The sequence below is a fragment of the Corythoichthys intestinalis genome, chromosome 5 (genome assembly GCF_030265065.1).
Source record: "Corythoichthys intestinalis isolate RoL2023-P3 chromosome 5, ASM3026506v1, whole genome shotgun sequence".
Classification (NCBI taxonomy): Eukaryota; Metazoa; Chordata; class Actinopteri; order Syngnathiformes; family Syngnathidae; genus Corythoichthys; species Corythoichthys intestinalis.
Genome location: NC_080399.1, coordinates 13,867,708 through 13,890,354, shown reverse-complemented (window position 1 = coordinate 13,890,354; position 22,647 = coordinate 13,867,708). Strand labels below are relative to the sequence as shown.

The 22,647-nt window shown below is 39.1% G+C and overlaps 1 protein-coding gene across 1 annotated transcript in view; it reads left to right on the top strand.

Annotated features, from left to right (window-relative positions):
- Window positions 1–22,647, top strand: part of cspg4 (chondroitin sulfate proteoglycan 4) — a 157,623-nt gene that overhangs the window by 119,298 nt on the left and 15,678 nt on the right. The window contains exons 6-8 of the mRNA XM_057837467.1: window positions 11,295–11,471; window positions 19,004–19,202; window positions 19,371–19,502. Of these exons, the coding sequence (XP_057693450.1) occupies window positions 11,295–11,471; window positions 19,004–19,202; window positions 19,371–19,502 (508 nt within the window). The remainder of the gene's footprint in view (window positions 1–11,294; window positions 11,472–19,003; window positions 19,203–19,370; window positions 19,503–22,647) is intronic.

The window sequence follows — 22,647 nt, the reverse complement described above, 5'->3', positions numbered from 1 at the left end:
TGTAACATAAACCTAACATATTAACGATGAGACTATGATGAGATAATCAGATTCTCATCCCCATAATGTTCATTTCATCAGTCCATCAAAAACAATCGACAACATTACATAGCAATATCGTGGTTTTAGAACACAATCGGTAATTTCATGACATACAAAATATCAATATACGGGGGGGGGGGGTTTACATTACCTGTCTAATTATCGTTCCCCTGATCGTTGATTGTTGGCCAAAAGCTGTGATTGAGATTTTTGTAGGCAAAATGTCTTGTAAGAATCATTGCGTAGCTTCCGAAAGTGGACACGAGACAATTGAAGTTAGCATTCATTTTTTGCACAGCAAATCTAAGAGCAATTCGCGATGCCAATTTTAAAATGGGATCAAGTTTGATTTTATGGCCAATATGATAAAAAGTAATTGATTTGAATAGGTTTCAATTCAAGAAAACTATACAAGTACATTGTGCTTTGGACACCAAGGGTTTTGGGTTTTTTTGGGGGGGGGGGTATACACATAAACAGTGTTAATAACGGCGTTACTAACGCCATTATTTTTTTCAGTATTGAGTAGTCTAATTAATTACTTTTCTCATCTTGGCAACGCCTTTACCGTTACTGAGGCGGTAAAGGCGTGCGTTACTATGCGTTACTATGTTGGTTGAATGACGCGAAAAAAGTCTGAGAGATGGACCCACGGAGACGAGCGAGCAGAGCAGGAGTGGGGAGGAGGCAAGGGAGTTGTGACGGCGTTGCAAACGCGATGCTAGGTGGCTCCAATAATACCTGACTGTAGCCGATAGCCTACAAACTACACCCACATGATGCTAGGTAGACATCACATGTATGTAGAACTAGATGCGATATGACAGACACGGTGGCGTTAGCACATGTATAGAGAACTAGATGCGAAATGATAGACTCGCCAGCGTTAGTAAACAACCGCCATCTTAAAGCAGTAGACTTCTCAGGAAGGCTCAGTTGTAGAGAACCTTCCTAGCGACCGTATTTTTCGACTATAAGTCACGTTTTTTTTGCATATTTTGGCTGGGGGTGCGACTTATACTCAGGAGCGACTTATGTGTGAAATTATTAACACATTATGATATCATTTCACATGTTATTTTGGTGTTTTGGAGTGACACTGATGGTTTGGTAAACTTGTTAGCATGTTCTTTAGGCTATAGTTATCTGAATAACTCTTAATAACTATGGCCACGTTCACGTTCTGCCTTTGGCAATGTGTGTTCAATTGTATTATTGACTTTTTTATATTGAAATGCATGCTTTTAGTTTGTGGCGCCTTTACGCCCACATGGGGGCGCACTCGCACTTGTTTACGTGAAGAAAAGCGCTCACATGCCAGAAGAAGACAGAAAGCTACGTAACTGTGAGTGAGTGGATTTGGGGATTTCGGTTATCGATTGGGGGGGGGGGGGCGGTCCCCATTAACCGCTAAAACCGAGGGATCACTGTATATTCACAGGTATCACCGTCTACATAAAAGTATACATGTGGCGCAGGAAGTTTTACCTGTACAATAAATGCAGATACAAATATTTTCAAATATGCTGATTTAATGCGTTCTTCAATCCAAACCCCACCACTGTGATTGATGTGATGGGCTCTGACCTAATATCCCGTCAGTTTGATTGAGAACAAGCGCTGCAGGTTTACAAAAAAAAAATGTTTCCATAAATAATGGTCAGGTCCAAATTTTCTACCTTCATACAAGTCACTTACAGTGAGCCCTCGCTACTTCGTGCTTCAGACGTCACACCCTCAGTCCATCGTGGATTTTTTTTTCGATTGAAAAATAAATTAATTAATACAGATGAGCTGTCCCGAGCCGATCGCATAGTATTACTCTTCCTCGCTGCCTCCCTCTCCCTGCTCTTTGTTGGTCAGGCACTGCACTAGAGTTGCTTATTAAAGTTTACGATTATGGGCTGCACTGATCTTGCTGGAGATGGCGAACTACAAAGCGCCGCATGCGTCAATCATCGTTTAACTTGTTTAACAGCTGCTGTGGCAACTCATTGTTGTAAATGAGAAACTTGAGCGGATTTGAGTGGACTCATTCGATAAAGCATTTAATAAAGCCAAGCATGTTTCTACTTTATTCTTGTTTAAAAATAATTTGGTGGGTCAGTAACATGTTTAAAACTTACCATAATTATTAAATTTGAAGTGCATAATAACCTTATACCGTATTGACCCGAATATAACACGGCCTTAATCATAAGACGACCCCCTCTTTTTCAAGACTCAAGTTTGGAAAAAAAAGACTTTTTGGACACCAAATTAATTTTTATACAGAAAATAATTACAGTACATCCGAAATAAATGATTATAACAATATATTTGAGAGAAAAAGCATGTTATTTTGCATCATTCAAATCTTAATATCTGAACATTTAAATATTTAAACTAAAGTGCAATCACATTCGTAAATGAATGGCTTCTGGTTTTTGAAATGTAAATAAACCAATCTATTGTGATAAAACGACAAAATTGCACTAACTGCATTAACCATCAAAGTGAGGTCTAACCGTAACTGTAGTCTTAAAACAAATCTGAATAAGGAAAAACATTGCAATAAAATAATGCAAACTGGTTAAACTTGAGAGTAGCTGAGATCTGTCATGACAGAACATTACACCTCAAGTTCAGCATTCGCTTAATTGATATCTGGCGCCATCTAGCGTCGTGAATGAGTATAATGTCTAGACTCCGAATATAAGACGACTCCCACTTTTTCAGTCTTGTTTCAATGCAAACAAAAAACTGTCTTATATTCGGGCCAATACGGTACTTTTTTTTTTTTTTTTCAGTTATACTTTGGGGGTAAAAAAGTGAAAAAACATGAAAAAAAAAAAAAAAAAACAATTGGGGGCGCTACTTTGCGGATTTTCAGTTATCGTGGCGGGTTCTGGTCACCCTTAACCGCGGAAAACGAGGGATCACCGTATTGCAATTATGTCGAAGTAAATCAGCGTTTAAAACAGAAAGGGGTTTGTCAACGATGAGTCACCATCATGGAACAAGCATACTCAAGTTGTTGTGTTGTGTCTCCCGCCACTTTTCGGAAAATATTAAAAACATACTCGCAGTTACCGATGGAAAAATGAAAACCCCAGAATGTTACCACATCGTTTAGCTCGTCAGACAGATATCTCCGGCGCTCCCACATCCAGCCCTGGCCTGCATCTTTCTCGTCGCTCTCTCGCTTCGCTTCACTTCACTCCTGGAAAAACTGACGCTGTTTTTTGAGCGCCTGCGGCCAAAATACACTGGCGGCGTGCATTCCTATAATAGAGTTCACACAAACCACGCGTGCTTTGTCGCTGCCAGACCATCGCGTACGTCTCTCAGAAATTACAAAATGAGGAACTGAATGAAGGACGGGCCAGCATGGGCATTGATCTAAATCTGCCAGTGTAAAAAGACAAAGCTCATTTACTGCTGCTTTGAGATATTTTATGTGTGCAGTGGTTGCACTTCTTAGTTTTACTACCACACTCCCAAATGAATACCACACAGAGGAATAACGGCACAGAAGCCAAACTGTAATTTTTGACTTTGACTTTTCCACAAGTTCAACACTTCTAAGCTTCTCTCTGGGACACGTGCATATAGAGTTGTGAGTGTCCGGATTCATATTCTCGACTGGGGTTCACAAAGGTTATATGAGTGTACAGTATCACAGAATGACTCGTAGAAATGGTCCTCCAAAAGGAGATGAAATAAATCAAACATGGCAGCTCCCAGCATGGGATTAGTATCTGCTAATGTCATTTTTCTCCTTCAATAGACCTTTATATAAATCTGATTTTATCATGTTTCTATCAGGTCAATGTCAGGCCAAATGTTTTGGGACACGTCATATCACTCTTCTCAAATTTTGAGTAGCCATGTGAGCTAACCTATGCCTTCAATACAGTGTCAGTGTTCGCTCCGATATACCAACCATCACAGCAATTTCTTTAGGATTGGAATTTTCTAGTATTTTATCGTAATTTGCGGACTATAAGCCGCTACTTTGTTCCCCTTCTTTTGAATCCTGCGGCTACTAGTCCAGTGCGCCCTACGTGTTGATTGATTTTGGTTAATAGGTAACACTTTATTTGACAGCAGCGTCATAAGACTGCCATAAGACCGTCATAATTATGACGTGACACTGACATGGGCATTAATGAATGCTTATGGCAGATGTCATTAGGTGTCATCCGGCAAATTATGTCACTTACTCCATTTACATCCAGCTCGGTTCTGTTACATCCATTTAAAGGTGAGAGAATTTGTTGGATGACACAAATTGACATCTGTCATAAGCATTCATTAATGCTCATGGCAGTGTCATGTCATAATTATGATAGTCTAATGACAGTCTTATGTCGCCACTGTCAAATAAAATTTTACCAAATACCATAACTAGCAATTAATGAAACAACTGGAACAGTCACCGAAGACGTAATTAGCACAGAACATGAATATTGATTGTTATTTACATCTGAAGTGCTACAATGCATGCTAGGAGGCATGTTGGATGACAACAGTACTGACCGCAGGTGGCAGCAGAGGTTGACTGTCTCCCACAAGGGAGCAGTGATGGCCAAATATAGCTTCTTGAAGCAATGAAGCTTTGCAGCCACTTGGTTCAAAGTTTCATTGTGGTTCATTCAGTCTTATAACAGTCCTCTGAAGCCACTGTCAGATAAAGTGCTACCGGTTAATATCTATTGGTGTAAGTATTCCATAATACAGTGAGGACAGCTGCGGCTTATTGTCCAGTGCGGCTTATCTATTAACAAATGACGTTTTCGTGTCAAATTTGGTGGGTGGCAGCTTATAGTCAGGTGCGCCTGATAGACCGAAAATTACATCATCACTGTCGGACAGAATACCCTGTCCCTTACCACCTTAAAAAATTAGAGCCTTTCAGCAAATTCATAAGAAAAACAAAAGCATCCCTATAGTTGTCATCACTAAAGGTGCACTGATCGCTAAATTAATACATTTTGGGGGATCAGTGATTGGTTGACGCTAATAATATCACCCATTTTGTACACTGATCGTGTCTAGTTAGCCACATTAGTCCTTTAGCATTTGGTCGTAGACTTTTTTTTGTCATTAATATGAGCCTACACTGTAAGTGCAGTTATGGGTGTTTTTATACCCAAACGTATTGTTTACCAGTGTCTGCCGCTCTATATTACATTAGTGTGGGAAGGAGTGAAATATGTACTAGTGTTCCATAAAGTCACTGTGGTAATTGCTTTGTGGCCTCATTCCTCAGTCTTTCCTTTGCAAGTGAATTTAGTCACTACATGCACGTTGTTTAATGAATGCTCACATTTGGCTCCCAATCAGACTATTCCAGCATTAAAATATTTTTTTTAATTTAAAAAAAAAAAAAAAAACTTCTAGACCTGTTATAATTTCTAAATTCCCTTCTCCAGAAAATTATTTATCAACTTCCTTAATTCTTGTCATTGTTAACTTTTCAATTATTTCAGTTTATAAAAAATTAGTCTTGGTTCCCAAGTAATGTTCAATGTTTTATAATAAAACAATTTTGATTGGAACATTAAAGGGGCAGGCACTTGTTTGAAAAAAAATCGGAATCCTCCAAAATCAGGCTTTTCAAAAATGAACGATCAGTGATCGGCTGCTAAATTGTGATCAGTGCACTCCATCACACTCACTCGTACTCTTCTTTGTTCGAATCACGATGAAAAAGCTACAACGAGCTTTTTACGATTACTTTTAAAAACATACATATACGAGTATACATTTATTAAAGACTCTCCTTAACTTCTGCTAACAACTCTAGGCTAAAATTAGCTCATTCCACATTCAAAGCATGTTTCTCAGTCAAGAAGCATCACTTCAATATGCTTCATCGGCTCCAGTTACTGTACTTTTTATTTAGAGAGCCATCTTGTGGCAATTTCGGGTATGTTTTTGCAAATCACTGATACCTCAGAAAATAAATGCAAATAAGCTAAATTTTTCATCAAGAATTCGACTTTGCCGATTACTTTAAATTATATATTCAATGATCGTGAGTGACAATAAGTTACTTCAGTCAATAAAAGCAAATGAAAAGAAATGATGATCTACTACACTAGCCTAAACATGAATGCACACAGTAAGCAAACTTGACTCTCGTGACTATGCTCCATTGGTAATGACCAAGGTTGTTATTCCAGAAGCAGCCCGTCATATGGGATCCATTTGGCACTTCCCGCTCCCCCAAGCGTTTCCTCTCGTCAGAGCACTTTACCGGCTTTTATCGAGATAAATGTACGACTGTCGTCTTTGCCGAGCGGGCTGCGACATCACTGTCTGAAGTGTCAAAATGGGTCCAGTCGAACAGGACTTCAAGGCGAAGCAACAAAAAGAGCGCAAGAGATGTGGCAGTTCCTTTTTTTGCATGCTTGTTGGAACCCAAGTGACCCCGGCCACAGGTGACGCTTTCTATAGTAGTTCCATCAACACCATGTCAGTGATCAATTAGAGTTAACCCCTCACATACTGTATGTAGGCCAGACTTCTATACAAAATGTTAACATTGTGGCCTAGACATGTTTCCGAGGTACTTCCGCGTTTCTGCTCGCGACTCCTGTTTTACACGTTCTCTAACCAAAACAAAAATGGAACTGGAGTGGCATTACTCATTAAAATCCCTAAAAAAGACAACATGAAGAAATGGCTAAGAGTTGCCGCAACCAAAATATTTTTGTATTTTATTGATTTAATGGCAGTGAATGGAAACTAGGGCTGTCCCAAATGACTAATTTTCTCCCGATTAGTCAGCCGACTAGTTTTACGATTAGTCAACTAATCTAATAATTTTTTTTTTTTACTAATTTAGCAATTACATTTTTGTTGACACTTATCAATTCACAAAAACATTTTGTAACCCTAAAATTATCTATTAAAGTACAAATAAAAACGTAAATAACAATAATAAATCACAAATAAACAATGAGTTCAAATGCTGATGGAATTAACTAGTGCAAAACAATGGAATGTAAACAGATTCAGAACACTGACTTCACCTTTCCAACATGATTCAAAACAATTCTTAAAAAACACCTAGCATTAATATTATAGTATAGTACTATATATAATAGTATTATAATAATTATTCATTGCCAATCAGATTTTTCATAAAGGGTGTCATTTTAAAGGTATTCTAAATGTAGAATCTGAATTCTGAAGTATGTGGGAATAACTCCAGAAATCGTTATTTATATGACGAACATGACATGCTTTTATTTTGAAAGGTTCACCGGATGTACATTTGCTAAACAGCTAACTTCAGCTTTACACTCGGCAAAAAAAAGCACTTTCTGTCATTGCATGTTGTATCAGTGATCGTTTTTTTGTTTGTTTGTTTGTTTGTTTGTTTTTTTTGGTTAGCAAATGCTGTTAACCAGCGATTTTTCATGTTTGAAGTGTCACCTTTTAACCGCAAGTTTGCTTTCACGAGACGACTGCCAATGTTTTATAGCAGGCTAAAGTTGCCCCCCCCCCCCCATTCACCCCAGTGTAGCAGTGCTAACGTTACAGTGTTTAATATTGATGTTTTCTTATTTTGTATGTCTGAACTTTAATTCTACAGCGTGTTGATAAGAGAAAGGAACTGGAGTCTCATATGCCATCAACACGCACGCACGCATGCAGCATAAAACGCTGCCGTGAAAATTAGCGCCCTCATTTTTATTTGCCGTGCGATAAGTGGACTTATTGCATATCGCGACAGGCTTAGCAAGTTCAATAAAGCATGTCGTTAGTTAGATGGACTTACAAACTGGGTGACGGCGCTTTAGGTGTTTATTCACGGCCGACGTGCAGCCAAGCTTGGCATTGAAGAGACAGGACACAAGAGTGTACCCTCCTTTGTTTCTTTGAAATAAGTCAATGTTTTGGACACTCTGGTGCGCTTTTTTGGCTTTGTGCCACTTTCCCCACTTGCATACAGAGCGTCCGAGATTCTGAACTTTCCACGCATATATTTTTTTAACCCCTCATTAACCATCGACGGGATGTTGTGCTCATCGACGGATTTACGTCATCGATGACGTCAACTATGTCGACTAGTCGGGACAGCTCTAATGGAAACACAATCAGGGCATTCAGTGCTGGACATCAAAAAAGTTGAATGTGTCCTAATACATGAATACGGGAATTTTGTATTCATAAAAGCACATGTGGAACCAAGACAGTGCAACCACAAAGCAATAACAGGTACAATTATGTTCAATTTGACTACACTTCTGTGTGTTGCATCACAGCCGAGACATCATTAGCTAAGCTAAATGTGGCTATACAACGATAAAGAAATGGAAAACAAACACTCATCTACTACAAGTCATAGCCTTGTACCCTAAATGCAGAAATGCAAGTTTTATACATTTTTTGTTCGTTTGTTTACAGGTGGAAAACCTTGTAAGGCAAGGAAAGACAACTTGATGTGCCTTACAACAACACTTATATTGATGGACATATATCGAGACTAGGTGTATTCTACCTTAATGGTGGAAGGCTCGATTTATGCTCCACCTTCATTTATATTTTTCTAATAATTTTAGTTGTTATTTATTGACCTATTTTGCACATGCACCAATTGTTATAAATGATACAAGAAATTGAATCGTGGCGCTCGGGTGGGGGGGTCCCGGGGCCGGGATTGGCGATGGGGCGGCGTAGGGTCGGTCGTCAACAGGCTTACACTCACAAGGGATTCACACGATTACTGAGTTCTAGATCACAGAGCTGATTTGTGTACACTGGGTTAGGGTTAGGGTTACGGTTAGCCCAGTCCGGCCCAGGGGCCAAATGCAGCCGTTGGTCCAATTTAATAAGGCCCCCAGCCATGTCATAAAATCAATAACGGCTGGCCCGCACAGAAACTTAATAAATTGGTCAGCAGTACTGCTACCAGCATATGAAGTAGCTTACACACTAAATGCTGCTCCTCATTTACCCACTAAAAGGCAGCAGCACTCTAAGCAACATTACCCAATGTGACACTTTACTGCTAATTTTCTAAAATGGCGACAATTAACGAAAAACAGTTGACTGCGATGGCTGACGCTTTAAAGATGGTGGAAATTGGACTTTCTTTACTAAAATACGCAACAACTGTGTCTGCCTCATTTGCAAAGAGACAGTTGCTGTTTTTAAAGAGCTCAATGTGAGGCGATATTACCAAACAAGACACGCTGACATGTATGACAAGATTACCGGGAAGATATATAGCGAGGAATTGAAGCCACTTGTGTTTCTTTTCTTCTGTTCCCCCATAACCCCTTCCTGTTCGCTGTTTTGTCATAATAAACGAGGTATGTTGAATGATCACAATGGGAGTATGTCATACTCTCAATGTAAAATATTAAAACTGTTCAGACCAACCGGACACTTAGACTACCATTCTCCGTGTCAAGCTGCTGAACAGGACAGGTTTTAAAGAAAAAAAAAGAAATGGAATCGTGTTGCCTAAAAGTTTTATTGCAATCAATATCTGCAATAAAAAAGAACACCATACTATTTGTGTTTATATGTACTGTACATATGTGTGATGAGTTCATAATACCATAACTATAATCTAATCAGGTGAAAAAAATACCTTGTAGTATTTCCAAGTAACAGCAAAATCAGTGTCAGCACTTCTGCATTCGGCAACTGTAATATTATTTGTAATCTCGCCTCATTTTGGTCACTAGAGTGGCCGGCATATCAATCTACACGTCATGTTAACAGAGGCTGCACAGATTGCTAGAATTTTGTCCACGAACGATCAACGAAGTGATAAGAACAAACATACAATCTTTTAGGTGGATCCTTTAGGTTTAAAGCAGCGAGCCACATGTACCTGGTCAAAATATTCCACTTCCAACCGTATATACTACATATTCATCATATTTTGAATGTGTAGGGGTGGGGACCTTATAAGCTATGATTCTTCTGACTCCTTTTCAGATGTTTGTGTCATTTTTTCAATCAATCATTTTTGTGTGAATTATTTTGTCTTCAATCAATATAAGCGCTTCCAGGAGTTCACACAATCACGCACAGCATACAAAGTCGCGGGGCCTCATCTACGTCGTGCTGAATCCATTTTTGGAGATTCCGTGGGTTCCTTTGGTTATATTTTGCGGTTTAACTACACCATCTACACACCGCTTACATCAACTGCACTTCACGTTGTTCGGTCTAAACCGGAAGTTCGAAACAGAAAATGTCAAAGATGTTTCGCTCAGGATACTTGTCTATATAATCCAGAATCGGGTCAATAGGGTTAATTTGATTTTTAATCATCAAAAATAATCATTTGCCCAATAAAAGCTTACAGGCTTCTTTCAGACAGACATTACTAGCTGATCATGACTTAGCATCTCTGGAATGCACACTAAATAATACTGTAGCTCTGACCGTAAAACAATATGGTCTCACTAAAGGCGTGTAACAATCGATCTGGATCAATATATCGATTTGAGAAGCATAATCATATCACAGTCGATCAAAATAAACATTGGGATTCCATGAAAATGTCTGAAATCTTTTAGTAACAAAACTGTCACACATTAAAATCTATTTACATTTTTATATTGCTTTAGGTGAAATTAAATTCATTACTAAACAAATCAAAGGTTCTTGAAGTGAATCGAATCGAATCGTGGCTGACTTTGTAATATCAGCAAATACTATATCGTTGTCCAAAGAATTGATGTCGTCATGAAATTGGTGATTTACACCCTTTTTAAACACAATTTTTGGACAGATGTGAGGACATGAGCATTCAAACTCTTTGGCTTGCAGTTTTTGTAAGCATTTCAAAATATTTTCTGTTCCTGACTGCAGCTCAGCATCAATTTGTGAAGCTTCATGGATGTCACACTACTTCCATATGCAGTCAAATTTCCATTATCTAACACAACTGATGAAAAGCGAATTCCTTGAGCAAACGTAGCAGATTCTTCAGACAGCGATGAAGCTTTCTCAATATCAGTGGTGATAGTAGCAGACCTTATGCTTGGGGTTTGTCATGAACAGATCTTGTATCAAGAAACCAGAATATCAGTTTCCTTTCGACCCTCAGCACCAAATACTGTAAGGCAGACATGTTTAGCACTACTTAACCATGCTGCATAAGTTTCAAAATATCATTTTGAAATGACTCGGGAATGGAAACAATATAGTGCATCGCGTAGTTGTCAGTGTTTTTTGTAGAAGCCCTGTGAAATGTGACAGTTTCTCTATGCAATCCTTTCTGTTCGCCGCAGATAAAACTCGGACAAATCTACTACGTGCACGACAGCAGCGAAACCACCGAAGACAGCTTCACCATCTCCGCCGCGGCTTATGAAATCGACCGGCGCAGCCTTCCCGTCACCGTCGCAGTAACGGTCTGGCCCGTCAACGATGAGCCGCCGAAACTGACGCGTAACACCGGGCTGGAGGTAAGAGCTTTTATCTAACTCGACACAGTCTGGTGAAATGTCGCAGATGGGAAATCATTCAGATTGAACTTTTAATTTGTTTTCCGGTTTTTAATGGGGATTAAACCTGGCCAAAAAGAAGAATACTGCATCATTGGAAGACCAAAACTCCATTGACGAGTAGTGCTAAAACTTTGTCTTAATGTACCGTAATTTTTGGACTATAAGCTGTTACATTTTACCTTAATTTTACCTTCGTCCAGTGCGGGTTATTTGTTGAATTATTTGGGTTCATAGGTAGCACTTTATTTGACAGCGGTGTCATTAGACTGCCATAAGACCGTCATAATTATCACAGGACACTATAATGTGCATTACTGAATGCTCATGACAGATATCATTAGGTGTCATCTGGCAAATGATGTCACTAACTCCATTTATGTCCAGCTCAGATCTTTTACATCCATTCAAAACTGAGATAATTTGCCAGATAAGACCAAACGACATCTGTCATAAGCATTCATTAATGCTCATGACAGTATCATGTCATAATTATGATTGTCTAATGACAGTCTTATGGTGCCACTGCCAAAGAAAGTGTTACCAAATACCATAACTAGCAATTAATGAAACAACTGGAACAGTAAGTGAAGAAATAATTAGCAAAAAATATGAATTTTGTTTTTTACATCTGTAGCGCTGCAGTGCATGCTAGGAGGCATGTTGGACAACAACAGTGTTGACAGCAGGTGGCATTAGAGGTTGACTGTCTCCCCCAAGGGAGCAGTGATAGCCAAATGAAGCTTCTTGAAGCAATGAAGCTTTGCAACCAATTGGTTCAAAGCTTCATGGTGGTTCATTTGGTCTTATGACAGTCATATGATGCCGCTGTCAAATAAAGTGTTAACGGTTAATACCTTTTGGTGTAAATATCCCATAGTACAGTGAGGACAGCTGCGGTTTATCTATGAACAAATGTTGTTTTTGTGTCAAATTTGGTGGGTGGCGGCTTATAGTCAGGGGCGCATTATAGTGCGAAAATTACGGTACTTACAAATTCGTGACTTCATTCAAGCACTTGTTTACATATTTTTCTCACAAATATATCATCAAATAATGTCAGCCCAAGTCAGTCCAACAGTCACTTTTGACTTCAGTACGAGTTTGGAAGAGACCCATCACTAGTTTAGAGTGTTGGGAAATTTCAGGAGTAATCATCTCCCACAACTGGAAAGCAAGTGTGTCATTCAGCCTGCTTCGTTCCTCCTACTGCGGCTCCACGTCTCCCCGGCAACCTGTATTTTAGGAAAAACCGCCAGAGCCTCCGCCATTTGATGATGCCTCCAGTGTCTGGCAAAGGAGCGGTGTTGTGCTAGCCTGTGGCCATGCGCTGTGTGTAACATGATAGCGCAGCAAGTGACGCTGAGGCTGATTCAAAGCAGAAAGTGCGTCCGCGGTGACTTCTGGCCGACGATTAGACGTTATGATGACTAAGATTGGTTCGGCGAAGGCGCTGTTCAAGATCACTGTTGATCCCTTTCGGTCTAGCCTGCTGTTCTCCATTACTGTTTACACCTGGGTGGGCAACCTACAGCACGTGGGCCATATCCATACCACAAGAGATTTTACCCTGTCATTGCAAAATTACATTTGTATTTATAAATCTAAAATCTTTCCTAACAATATTCAGTAGGACATGTAGTGGTTAAACAACCGCTGAACCAATGTTAGACAAGGCGGCTAATTTGTTAGAATTAAATTAGGGCTGTCAAATTTATCAAGTTAACGGACGGTAATTAATTTTTTATTATAATCACGTTAAAATATTTGACGCAATTAACGCATGGAGAGTTTACAATGACGCCGTTTTAGCACATTGAGACCGAAAAGGCAGAGAAATGGACTGCACCTTTTATTGGCCCAAGCAGCCACTACTAACAGTCATGGTTGCCCAACTTCCCATCATGCATTGTGGCGGAGCAAGACACAATCTTTTTCTTAACACGCCTAATTGAACACAACGCAGAACATACTGTATACCATTTGCAGCCACCACTGACAGTCATGGTTGCCCAACTTCCCATCATGCGTTTGGGCCGCACAGTTAAGTCGCTACAGTATCATTTAGTGAAAGCACAACAAAAATAATATTCCTATCTCTCAAAAAAACAATGTTCACAAAAAGAAAAGCGCTCAATGCAAAGAGAACTGGCATTCCCAATCAAATAGCTATGCAAAATACACATAAATGTTATTAAAGTTAATGCCGTCATGTGGATTTATTGTTATAATAAACAAATACAGTTCTTATGTACAGTATGTTGAATGTTTATGTCCGTCTTGTGTCTTATCTTTCCATTCCAACAATAATTTACAGAAAAATATGGCGTATTTTAGAGATGGGATGTATTGCGATTAATTATGATTAATTAATTTTTAAGCTGTGATTAACTCGATTAAAAATTTTACTCGTTTGACAGTCCTAAATTAAATACATTATGGATTGTTATATACTGTTGCAGTACTAAAATTGATTGGCTTTTTTTTTATTTTTGGGGGGGGGGGAGAGAAATCTGATTATGTAAACAAAACATACCATGATGCTGAAGTTGTTGTTCTTTGTGATTTCTTAGCGTGCTGGCTGGCCTCATCTTGTGTTCCATGCAAATTGTAGCCATTCTAAAAAATAAAATCAATAATGATCAGTTCTTTCAATCACAGTTTTTTTTGTTGTTGTTGTTGTTGGTTTGAAGTCAAAAGGTACATCCCAGTTCGAAAATAATGCTGCTACTTAGCTGCTCCTAGCTAGTTAGTCTGAAATGCATTGTGAATGTGCTGGTTGTTTATAGAGTTAAGTGTTCACCCCTTTTACTACTATCTTTGCGGTGACTTCCTTCTGGAGCATCAGCTGTGTTTCTCACTTTACGCATTGATATTACTTAAATTCATTGTTGTTTAATGCATTTTGAAAGGTTCAGAAAAAGGCAGACATGTCAACTGAAAAAGATGAGCATCAGCGTCAGAGTCACAACATAGTGATAGACCGATTTGCCACCCTTAAAAACAGACAGCATTCTTTAAATCTTCCATCTACCAAGTAACTTGCAGTTGTAGACATTTTGTTCCTGTTGTTCTTGCGTATTAAAAAAAATAGACTGAAACAACAACAATAATAATAATAATGAATAAACTATCAGTCTTTGTTAGCTGTTCGTGAAGTTTTGTGCTTGTATGCTACGTTCACTTACATCCTGTGCATCTCCTGGGGGCTAAGCCCCCCTGTTCTTAAAACCTAGTGACGGCCCTGCAAATGATTCCATTTACAGTGGCAGCATAAAGTTGGGGGGCGCGAAACGTTTCCGTCTTTCAAGGGGGGCATAACAGAAAATAATTGAGAAGTACTGCCCCAGGTTAAAAGAGTTTCATTTTGGTTTAATTTTTCAAGAAAGCAACAATTTGGTATGCTAGCAGGACAACCCCATATACCATTTGTTTTAGCTAACTTGGTAGGAAGCAAAAATGTACAGACATTTTTCTCTTTGCTGGTCGCCTGGCTTCTTTCCCCATTGTTGCTAAGCAGAATTTGTAGAGCAAAAGAAACCCGAATTGCAAAATTTAAGAAGTATAACAATCTATTGCATTTCATGGTGGAAAAACAATCCAGCAGATGCTGGTTTCAAAGGAATATAATGAATATCTAAGCAGGCAACTCACCACTTTCTCGTTTATACCATGTCCGCCAGATTATTCGTCTTTTATTTTGGTGTTATTTTAATCAAGTAGGCAGGTCACAGTACAGATTACAGCGGGGGAGGCTCAAAGGCACGAAGCAGCCCTCAAACATGTTCAAATTGTTTTCAAGAATATAAACGTGTGCTGCGTTAATCTGACTGTCTGAGGTTGGGACTGTCATCCATTTTGTGCCAGTTTATTGGTTTTATGTCGTCCATTCGTTTACGTTAGAAAAATATCGATCCGTTCATTTGTAAAAGCACCTGGTCGTGGTGTTTGATTAACCACACGAGGCTGCAAATGACTCTTGAGGAGCGGGTAGATGTCGCCATCTGCCGTAATTTTTGAGAACTGCAAAATGACGTCGCGTGTAAAGTCTCATCAAATACACGTGACCTCATTATGGTGGAAAAAGTATAGTATACTACGTTATTTTACAATAATTATAATATTTTTGATATTTTAAAACGTTAAAGTATAGTATACTACGTTATTTTAAAATAATTATGTTTTTGATATTTTAAACCGTTAAGTTGGATAAATTAAAAGCAAAATACATTTTGTAAATAAATGAAAACTAATACAATAACAACAATAAATAGGCCATCATTTTTCTTAGTATTAGAGTATATCACAAAAGTGAGTACACCCCCTCGCATTTCTGCATATATTTAAGTATAACATTTCATGGGACAACACTGACAAAATGACACTTTGACACAATGAAAAGTACTCTGTGTGCAGCTTATATAATAGAGTTCATTTATTTCCCCCTCAAAATAACTCAAAATATAGCCATTAATATCTAAACCCCTGGCAACAAAAGTGAGTACACCCCTTAGAAACTACGTACATCCCTAAATGTCCAAATTAAGTATCCCAGATTGTGGTTTCCGCTTCCTGCAGTATATAAAAATACATAGGGGGGAATTAAACCAAGAAAGGGAACCGTGTGGTGCCCCAAGTCACACAGGCATACGATTGCTTTCATTTTTGTGACTTTTTGGAGTGTCAAATTGTCGCCATTTCCAGGAGAGTGATACTCACAAAACGGCCGCTCCGGGAGGCTACGCCTGTGTTGGCCACTGCCCACCAAGAACCACTATTTTTGTCTGACCACAGTTTGTTTGTTTGGTACGAACTGGAGTTCACATTTACAAAATGAAGCGGACTATCTGAGGAAAAGAACTCTGGTCCTTTTAAAAAGGACCAAACAGTGCTTGTGTTAAAGCGCCCTAAGTTGATTGGAGACCCTCCATAGGAGGGAGTATGAGTTGGAAATAGTTTCTTGTATACAGTATATCCTGCGATTTACTGTACATCAGTCTAGGGCAGGGGTCGGGGACCTTTTAGACAAAGAGAGTCAAAACCCAACATATTTTAAACTGTGATTCCACAATAGCCATACAGTGTGTGTCTATGTGTATGTACAGTGTATCACAAAAGTGAGTACACCCCTCGTATTTCTGCAGATATTTAAGTATATCTTTTCATGGGACAACACTGACAAAATGACACTTTGATACAATGAAAATTAGTCTGTGTGCAGCTTGTGTAAATGAGGTAATTTATTTTCCGCTCAAAATAACTCAAAATATAGCCATTATTATCTAAACCCCTGGCAACATAAGTGAGTACACCCCTTAGAAATTACGTACATCCCAAAATGTCCAAATTGAGTACTGCTTGTCATTTTCCCTCCAAAATTTCATGTGACTCGTTACAGGAGTGCTGTCAGCATTGCTGCAGAGATTGAAGAGGTGGGGGGCCAGCCTGTTAGTGCTCAGACCATACGCCGCACTCTACATCAAATTGGTGTGCATGGCTGTCACCCCAGGAGGAAGCCTCTTCTCAAGACAGTACACAAGAAAGCCCGCCCGTCTCATCAGATCATAGGACATGGTTCCAGTAATCCATGTGCTTTGTTGACATGTCTTCAGTAAACTGTTTGCGGGCTTTCTTGTGTACCGTCTTCAGAAGAGGTTTCCTCCTGGGGTGACAGCCACGCACTGCAGTTTGATGTAGAGTGCTGCGTATGGTCTGAGCAAGAACAGGCTAACCCCCCACGTCTTCAATCGCTGCAGCAATGCTGACAGCACTCCTGTAATGAGTCACATGACATTTTGGAGGGAAAAGCAGTACTCAATTTGGACATTTAGGGATGTACGTTTTTTCAAAGAGGTGTACTCACTTTTGTTACCAGGGGTTTAGATATTAATGGCGATATCTTGAGTTATTTTGAGGGGAAAATAAATTAACTCTATTATACTAGTATAAGCTGCACACTGACTACTTTTCATTGTGTCAAATGGTCATTTTGTCAGTGTTGTCCCATTAAAAGACATACTTAAATATCTGCAGAAATGAGAGGCATGTACTCACTTTTGTGATACACTCAGGGGTCGCGTTAACCGAATATTTTCCGTCGTTGACCGATTTTTTAAAACGGTGACGGAAAAAACAAGTCCATCCGTCATTTTGACCGGTTGCAATTCACACCCCAGACCACAGGGTGGCGAGTGAGCATATTCAGATTCAGAGTTTATTTGTCATTGTCAAGATAACAACGAAACTCAGATTGGAGTTCCAACAATATTATGGGTTAGTTTCCGTTGAAGTATATAATACTATATTAATTAGCTATTGTCTCTCTTGATGCATGACGTCGTTGGCCTTACTCTGAAAAATGTCAAGGCAACTGAGTGTCCGAAGTTTCTTCAAAAAGCCCCAAAACGACGATGGTGTTGATAAAAAAGGTGAAAAAACAGGGACTGCACAAGCGGGCACGCAATTCAAGTCCATGCGCACCAGGAGGAAAGTGTGAGACTATGTTCAGGCCACAGCAGGTGAACTGTTAATTTCATTGTTCCATATGCTACATATGGTAGGCTACCTACCTACTGGGGCCACAGCCAGCTGTTTTTGTCACTGCGGAGAAAAAGTTACATATTCATCTGCTTGATGTGTGATGGCACGGTGTGGATTCTCTGTTAAGCTTGTTCGGACAGAATATTAATTTAAAATGAATGAAAACTAAATACTATTGAATATGTTGAAGCGGTATGCAATGTTAAGAGTCTTGTTAGCTGTAGGCACACTATCCTATTCCCCTCACTATCCACTCGCGGGGGCCTGCGCTTGTCAGTGACGTTTCTTATTCTCGCTATATGATTATACAACTTTAACATTTGTTAATAATACGCTCTGTGTGTAGTATCATCCATCGCTTTTCCTTTTTAAATGGGCACTTATAAGCGAACGCAAGAAGTAACAAAGGGAACATTTTTAAACATTTCACGGGAGAGCATTTCGACTCTTCGGCCAATCATATAGCGAGAGCGAGTGGATAGTGAGGGGACCGCGCGCGGCTCTTAAGTGTCTCTGTCACGGGACTGTCGTAGCCGGTAACGCGCTCGGCCAAATGGACAAACAAGTACGGAAGGTGAATTATGCCAAACAAAGGGTCACCACAATGTCATTATCATCATTTTAAAAAATTTAAGTGACGGGTAAAAATAGATTATAACCGGATTTTTATGACCCTGTCAGTCAAAATGACAGACAACGAAAAAGTCTAGCGCAACCTCTGGATACACTGTATTTATATTTATAGTTTAACAGGAATAAATACACACATATAAACAAACCAATCACAAATATTTCAAATGTTAATAAAAACAAACACAAACACGGTGCTCAAAAATGTAGCATATTCCCAAACGTCATTTATTTTCAACACTTTGCAGTTTCTGTGATTACCTCACATAAATTTCCCAAAGTGCTGCATGTTCATCCATGCCTTCTCCCCAATCTTCCAATAGGTCCTAGCTGGAGAGGAGGCCGACATAACGTCCAGCATGCTAAAAACCGAGGACGGCGACACACCCGCCGAGGACGTCTATTACAATGTGGAGTCACCCATAAATGGGATGGTAGCGTTCAAAGACTTCCCCGAGGAGGCCGCTGTCAATTTCACGCAGGCCCAAATTGACAACGGGGAGGTCATCTTCATTCATGAGGGTGAGGATATTCACACACCTGACCTGTGAAAAAAATGGGTCAGCTCCGAATATTGAAAAAATGATATGCCAATACAGAAACATGTTTTGTCAGGTATAAAATAATGGCTTGTAAGTATGATTTTGTTGATGTTTTAAAATGGAAAAATATTGAATTTGGTGTTTTTAGGTGAAGAGTCCGGAGGTTTCAGTTTTACTGTAACAGACGGCGAACACACGACCCCGCTCTACAGTTTTGTTGTCACAGCCAGGCCCCTTACCATCACCATGGTAACGCAAGAGGAGCTCATGGTTTTCCCAGGTGAGGTGTTCGCATCCTGCTAGGTACTTCAAATGGCTGGAGGGAGCGGAGAATAATCAGTCAATAGGTTAATTTTTTTTTTTTTTTTTAACAGGATCATGTTTAGTTTATTACACAGTATTTTTATATATTAGTGAATTGTATTTGTTTTTAGCTATTAATCTAGGTACATGATTTAAGTGTTTTATGTAGCAAAATTTTTCCAAATAGGTGTCACAATTATTTATATAGTGGTGCATCAAGATACAAAATTAATTTGTTTCGGAGTGGCTTTCTTATTATGAATTTTCCGTATAATGAATCCTGTTTTTTATGTATATCGCCTAATTCCCTCAAAGCTATACTAAAATACCTCTTTAAATTTGTTGCCATGTCCTCTGATTGCCTGTCATCATTTGTAATGCTTTGTTGTCCCCTAGTGGCACTTAAGTGTAACTACTTTGTTAGGCTCCATCTTATTCTACAGATGTTATCACATGACTAAGCAAACTCATAGCAAACACAGAGTGCTAAAAGACCAGCTAACTTCGGCAGCCATTGCTTGCAATTTCATCTTGCTGTTTTTAAGTTATATTCTTCTTTTGTTTCATAAACATGAGCGATGTGGTGTGTATATTTCCTTTGTTTACATTTATTGTCACAGTTCCGTTGTTACTTTTCTGCGAGCGGGAATGTTCTATTACAGTACCAATTATCTTTCGTATGATTAAATATTTTTCGTAATATGAAGCAGGAAAAGCTTCAATACTTTTCATAACATTAATTTTTCGTATACAGAAGCTATCGTACCTTGAAGTACCACTTTAATTGTTTTGTTATTGTACAGTAGAATGTGTGCTCTCTACAAAAATACTGTTTGGAAATGTATATACTTTGCTATTAACACCAACTTGTATATACAGTTACAGCATACTGTTTGTCACATCATTTCTGTCTGAGAAATATGCAACAAGTGACAGTGGGGCAAATAAGAATTTAGTCAACCACTAATTGTGCAAATTCTCCCACTTGAAAATATTAGAGAGGCCTGTAATTGTCAACATGGGTAAACCTCAACCATGAGAGACAGAATGTGAAAAAAAAAACTGAAAATCACATTGTTTGATTTTTAAAGAATTTATTTGCAACTCATGGTGGAAAATAAGTATTTGGTCAATACCAAATGTTCATCTCAATACTTTGTTATGTACCCTTTATTGGCAATAAAGGAGGCCAAACATTTTCTGTAACTCTTCACAAGCTTTTCACACACTGTGGCTGGTATTTTGGCCCATTCCTCCATGCAGATCTCCTCTAGAGCAGTGATGTTTTGGGGCTGTCGTTGGGCAACACGGACTTTCAACTCCCTCCACAGATTTTCTATGGGGTTGAGATCTGGAGACTGGCTAGGCCACTCCAGGACCTTGAAATGCTTCTTACGAAGCCACTCCTTTCTTGCCCTGGCTGTGTGTTTGGGATCATTGTCATGCTGAAAGACCCAGCCACTTCTCATCTTCAATGCCCTTGCTGATGGAAGGAGATTTTCACTCAAAATCTCTCGATACATGGCCCCATTCATTCTTTCCTTTACACAGATCAGTCGTCCTGGTCCCTTTGCAGAAAAACAGCCCCAATGCATGATGTTTCCACCCCCATGCATCACAGTGGGTATGGTGTTCTTCGGATGCAATTCAGTATTCTTTCTCCTCCAAACACGAGAACCTGTGTTTCTACCAAAAAGTTCTATTTTGGTTTCATCTGACCATAACACATTCTCCCTGTCCTCTTCTGGATCATCCAAATGCTCTCTAGCAAACCGCAGACGGGCCTGGACATCTACTTTCTTCAGCAGGGGGACACGTCTGGCAGTGCAGGATTTGAGTCCCTGGCGGCGCATTGTGTTACTGTCCTTTGTTACTGTGGTCCCAGCTCTCTGTAGGTCATTCACTAGGTCCCCCCAGAACCAGAACCAACAAGATTTTTGCACACCGTTCTTGTTATCATTTTGACACCACGGGGTGAGATCTTGCATTGAGCCCCAGATGTCTTCCATTTTCTAATAATTGCTCCCACAGTTGATTTCTTTACACCAAGCGTTTTACCTATTGCAGATTCAGTCTTCCCAGCCTGGTGCAGGGCTACAATTTTGTCTCTGGTGTCCTTCAACAGCTCTTTGGTCTTGGCCATAGTGGAGTTTGGAGTGTGACTGACTAAGATTTTGGACAGGTGTCTTTTATACCGATAATGAGTTAAAACAGATGCCATTAATACAGGTAATGAGTGGAGCCTCGTTAGAACTCGTGAGAAGAAGTTAGACCCCTTTGACAGCCAGAAATCTTGCTTGTTTGTAGGTGACCAAATACTTATTTTCCACTCTAATTTGGAAATAAATTCTTTAAAAACCAAACAATGTGATTTTCTGTTTTTTTTTTTTTTTTTCTACATTCTGTCTCTCATGGTTGAGGTTTACCCATGTTGACAATTGGAGGCCTCTCTAATCTTTTCAAGTAGGAGAACTTGCACAATTGGTGGTTGACTAAATACTTATTTGCCCCACTGTACATCATTTTCCAGTTTTTCAATGAATTCTTCATGGGCAAGTAACTGTTTTTCAAAATTTAAAATAGAAACATAAATACATTACCCCATAAACAGCTAGCATCCATACACTACTTGGACATCACATTTAACATTTGGTAAACAAGTATGGCCTACATGACCCAAAATATAATGTCCACATATGTGTCAAGTAAAATTAAAAATACATTCTGCTTATTGGCCTTAATAACACTCTAAGGTTTATTTTCTATCTCATAGTATTATCTCTTATTGACAAGTATAGATGTCCAATTCAAAACTGTGAGGACTAGCTGTGAATGCGCATCTTTCACTACCATTAACGCCACTAGATGTTCAGTTCATTTTAACTGGGCGAGCCGGCAGCGATCATTCGTCTCGCTCTGCCAATGGTTTAGTATTGAATTAATGCACTCTAAAGGGTTAATCAGAGTGCATTCTACTTATAAGGAGTAAAAAAAAAAGTGTTTTAATCTTATAAACCCTTGAGTGTTTTAGAACCTAATAATCATGTCACTTATATATGAAATCATATAAAACATACATTAAACAGACTCTGGAGTCTCCTTAACTACACTGCCTGGAAGTT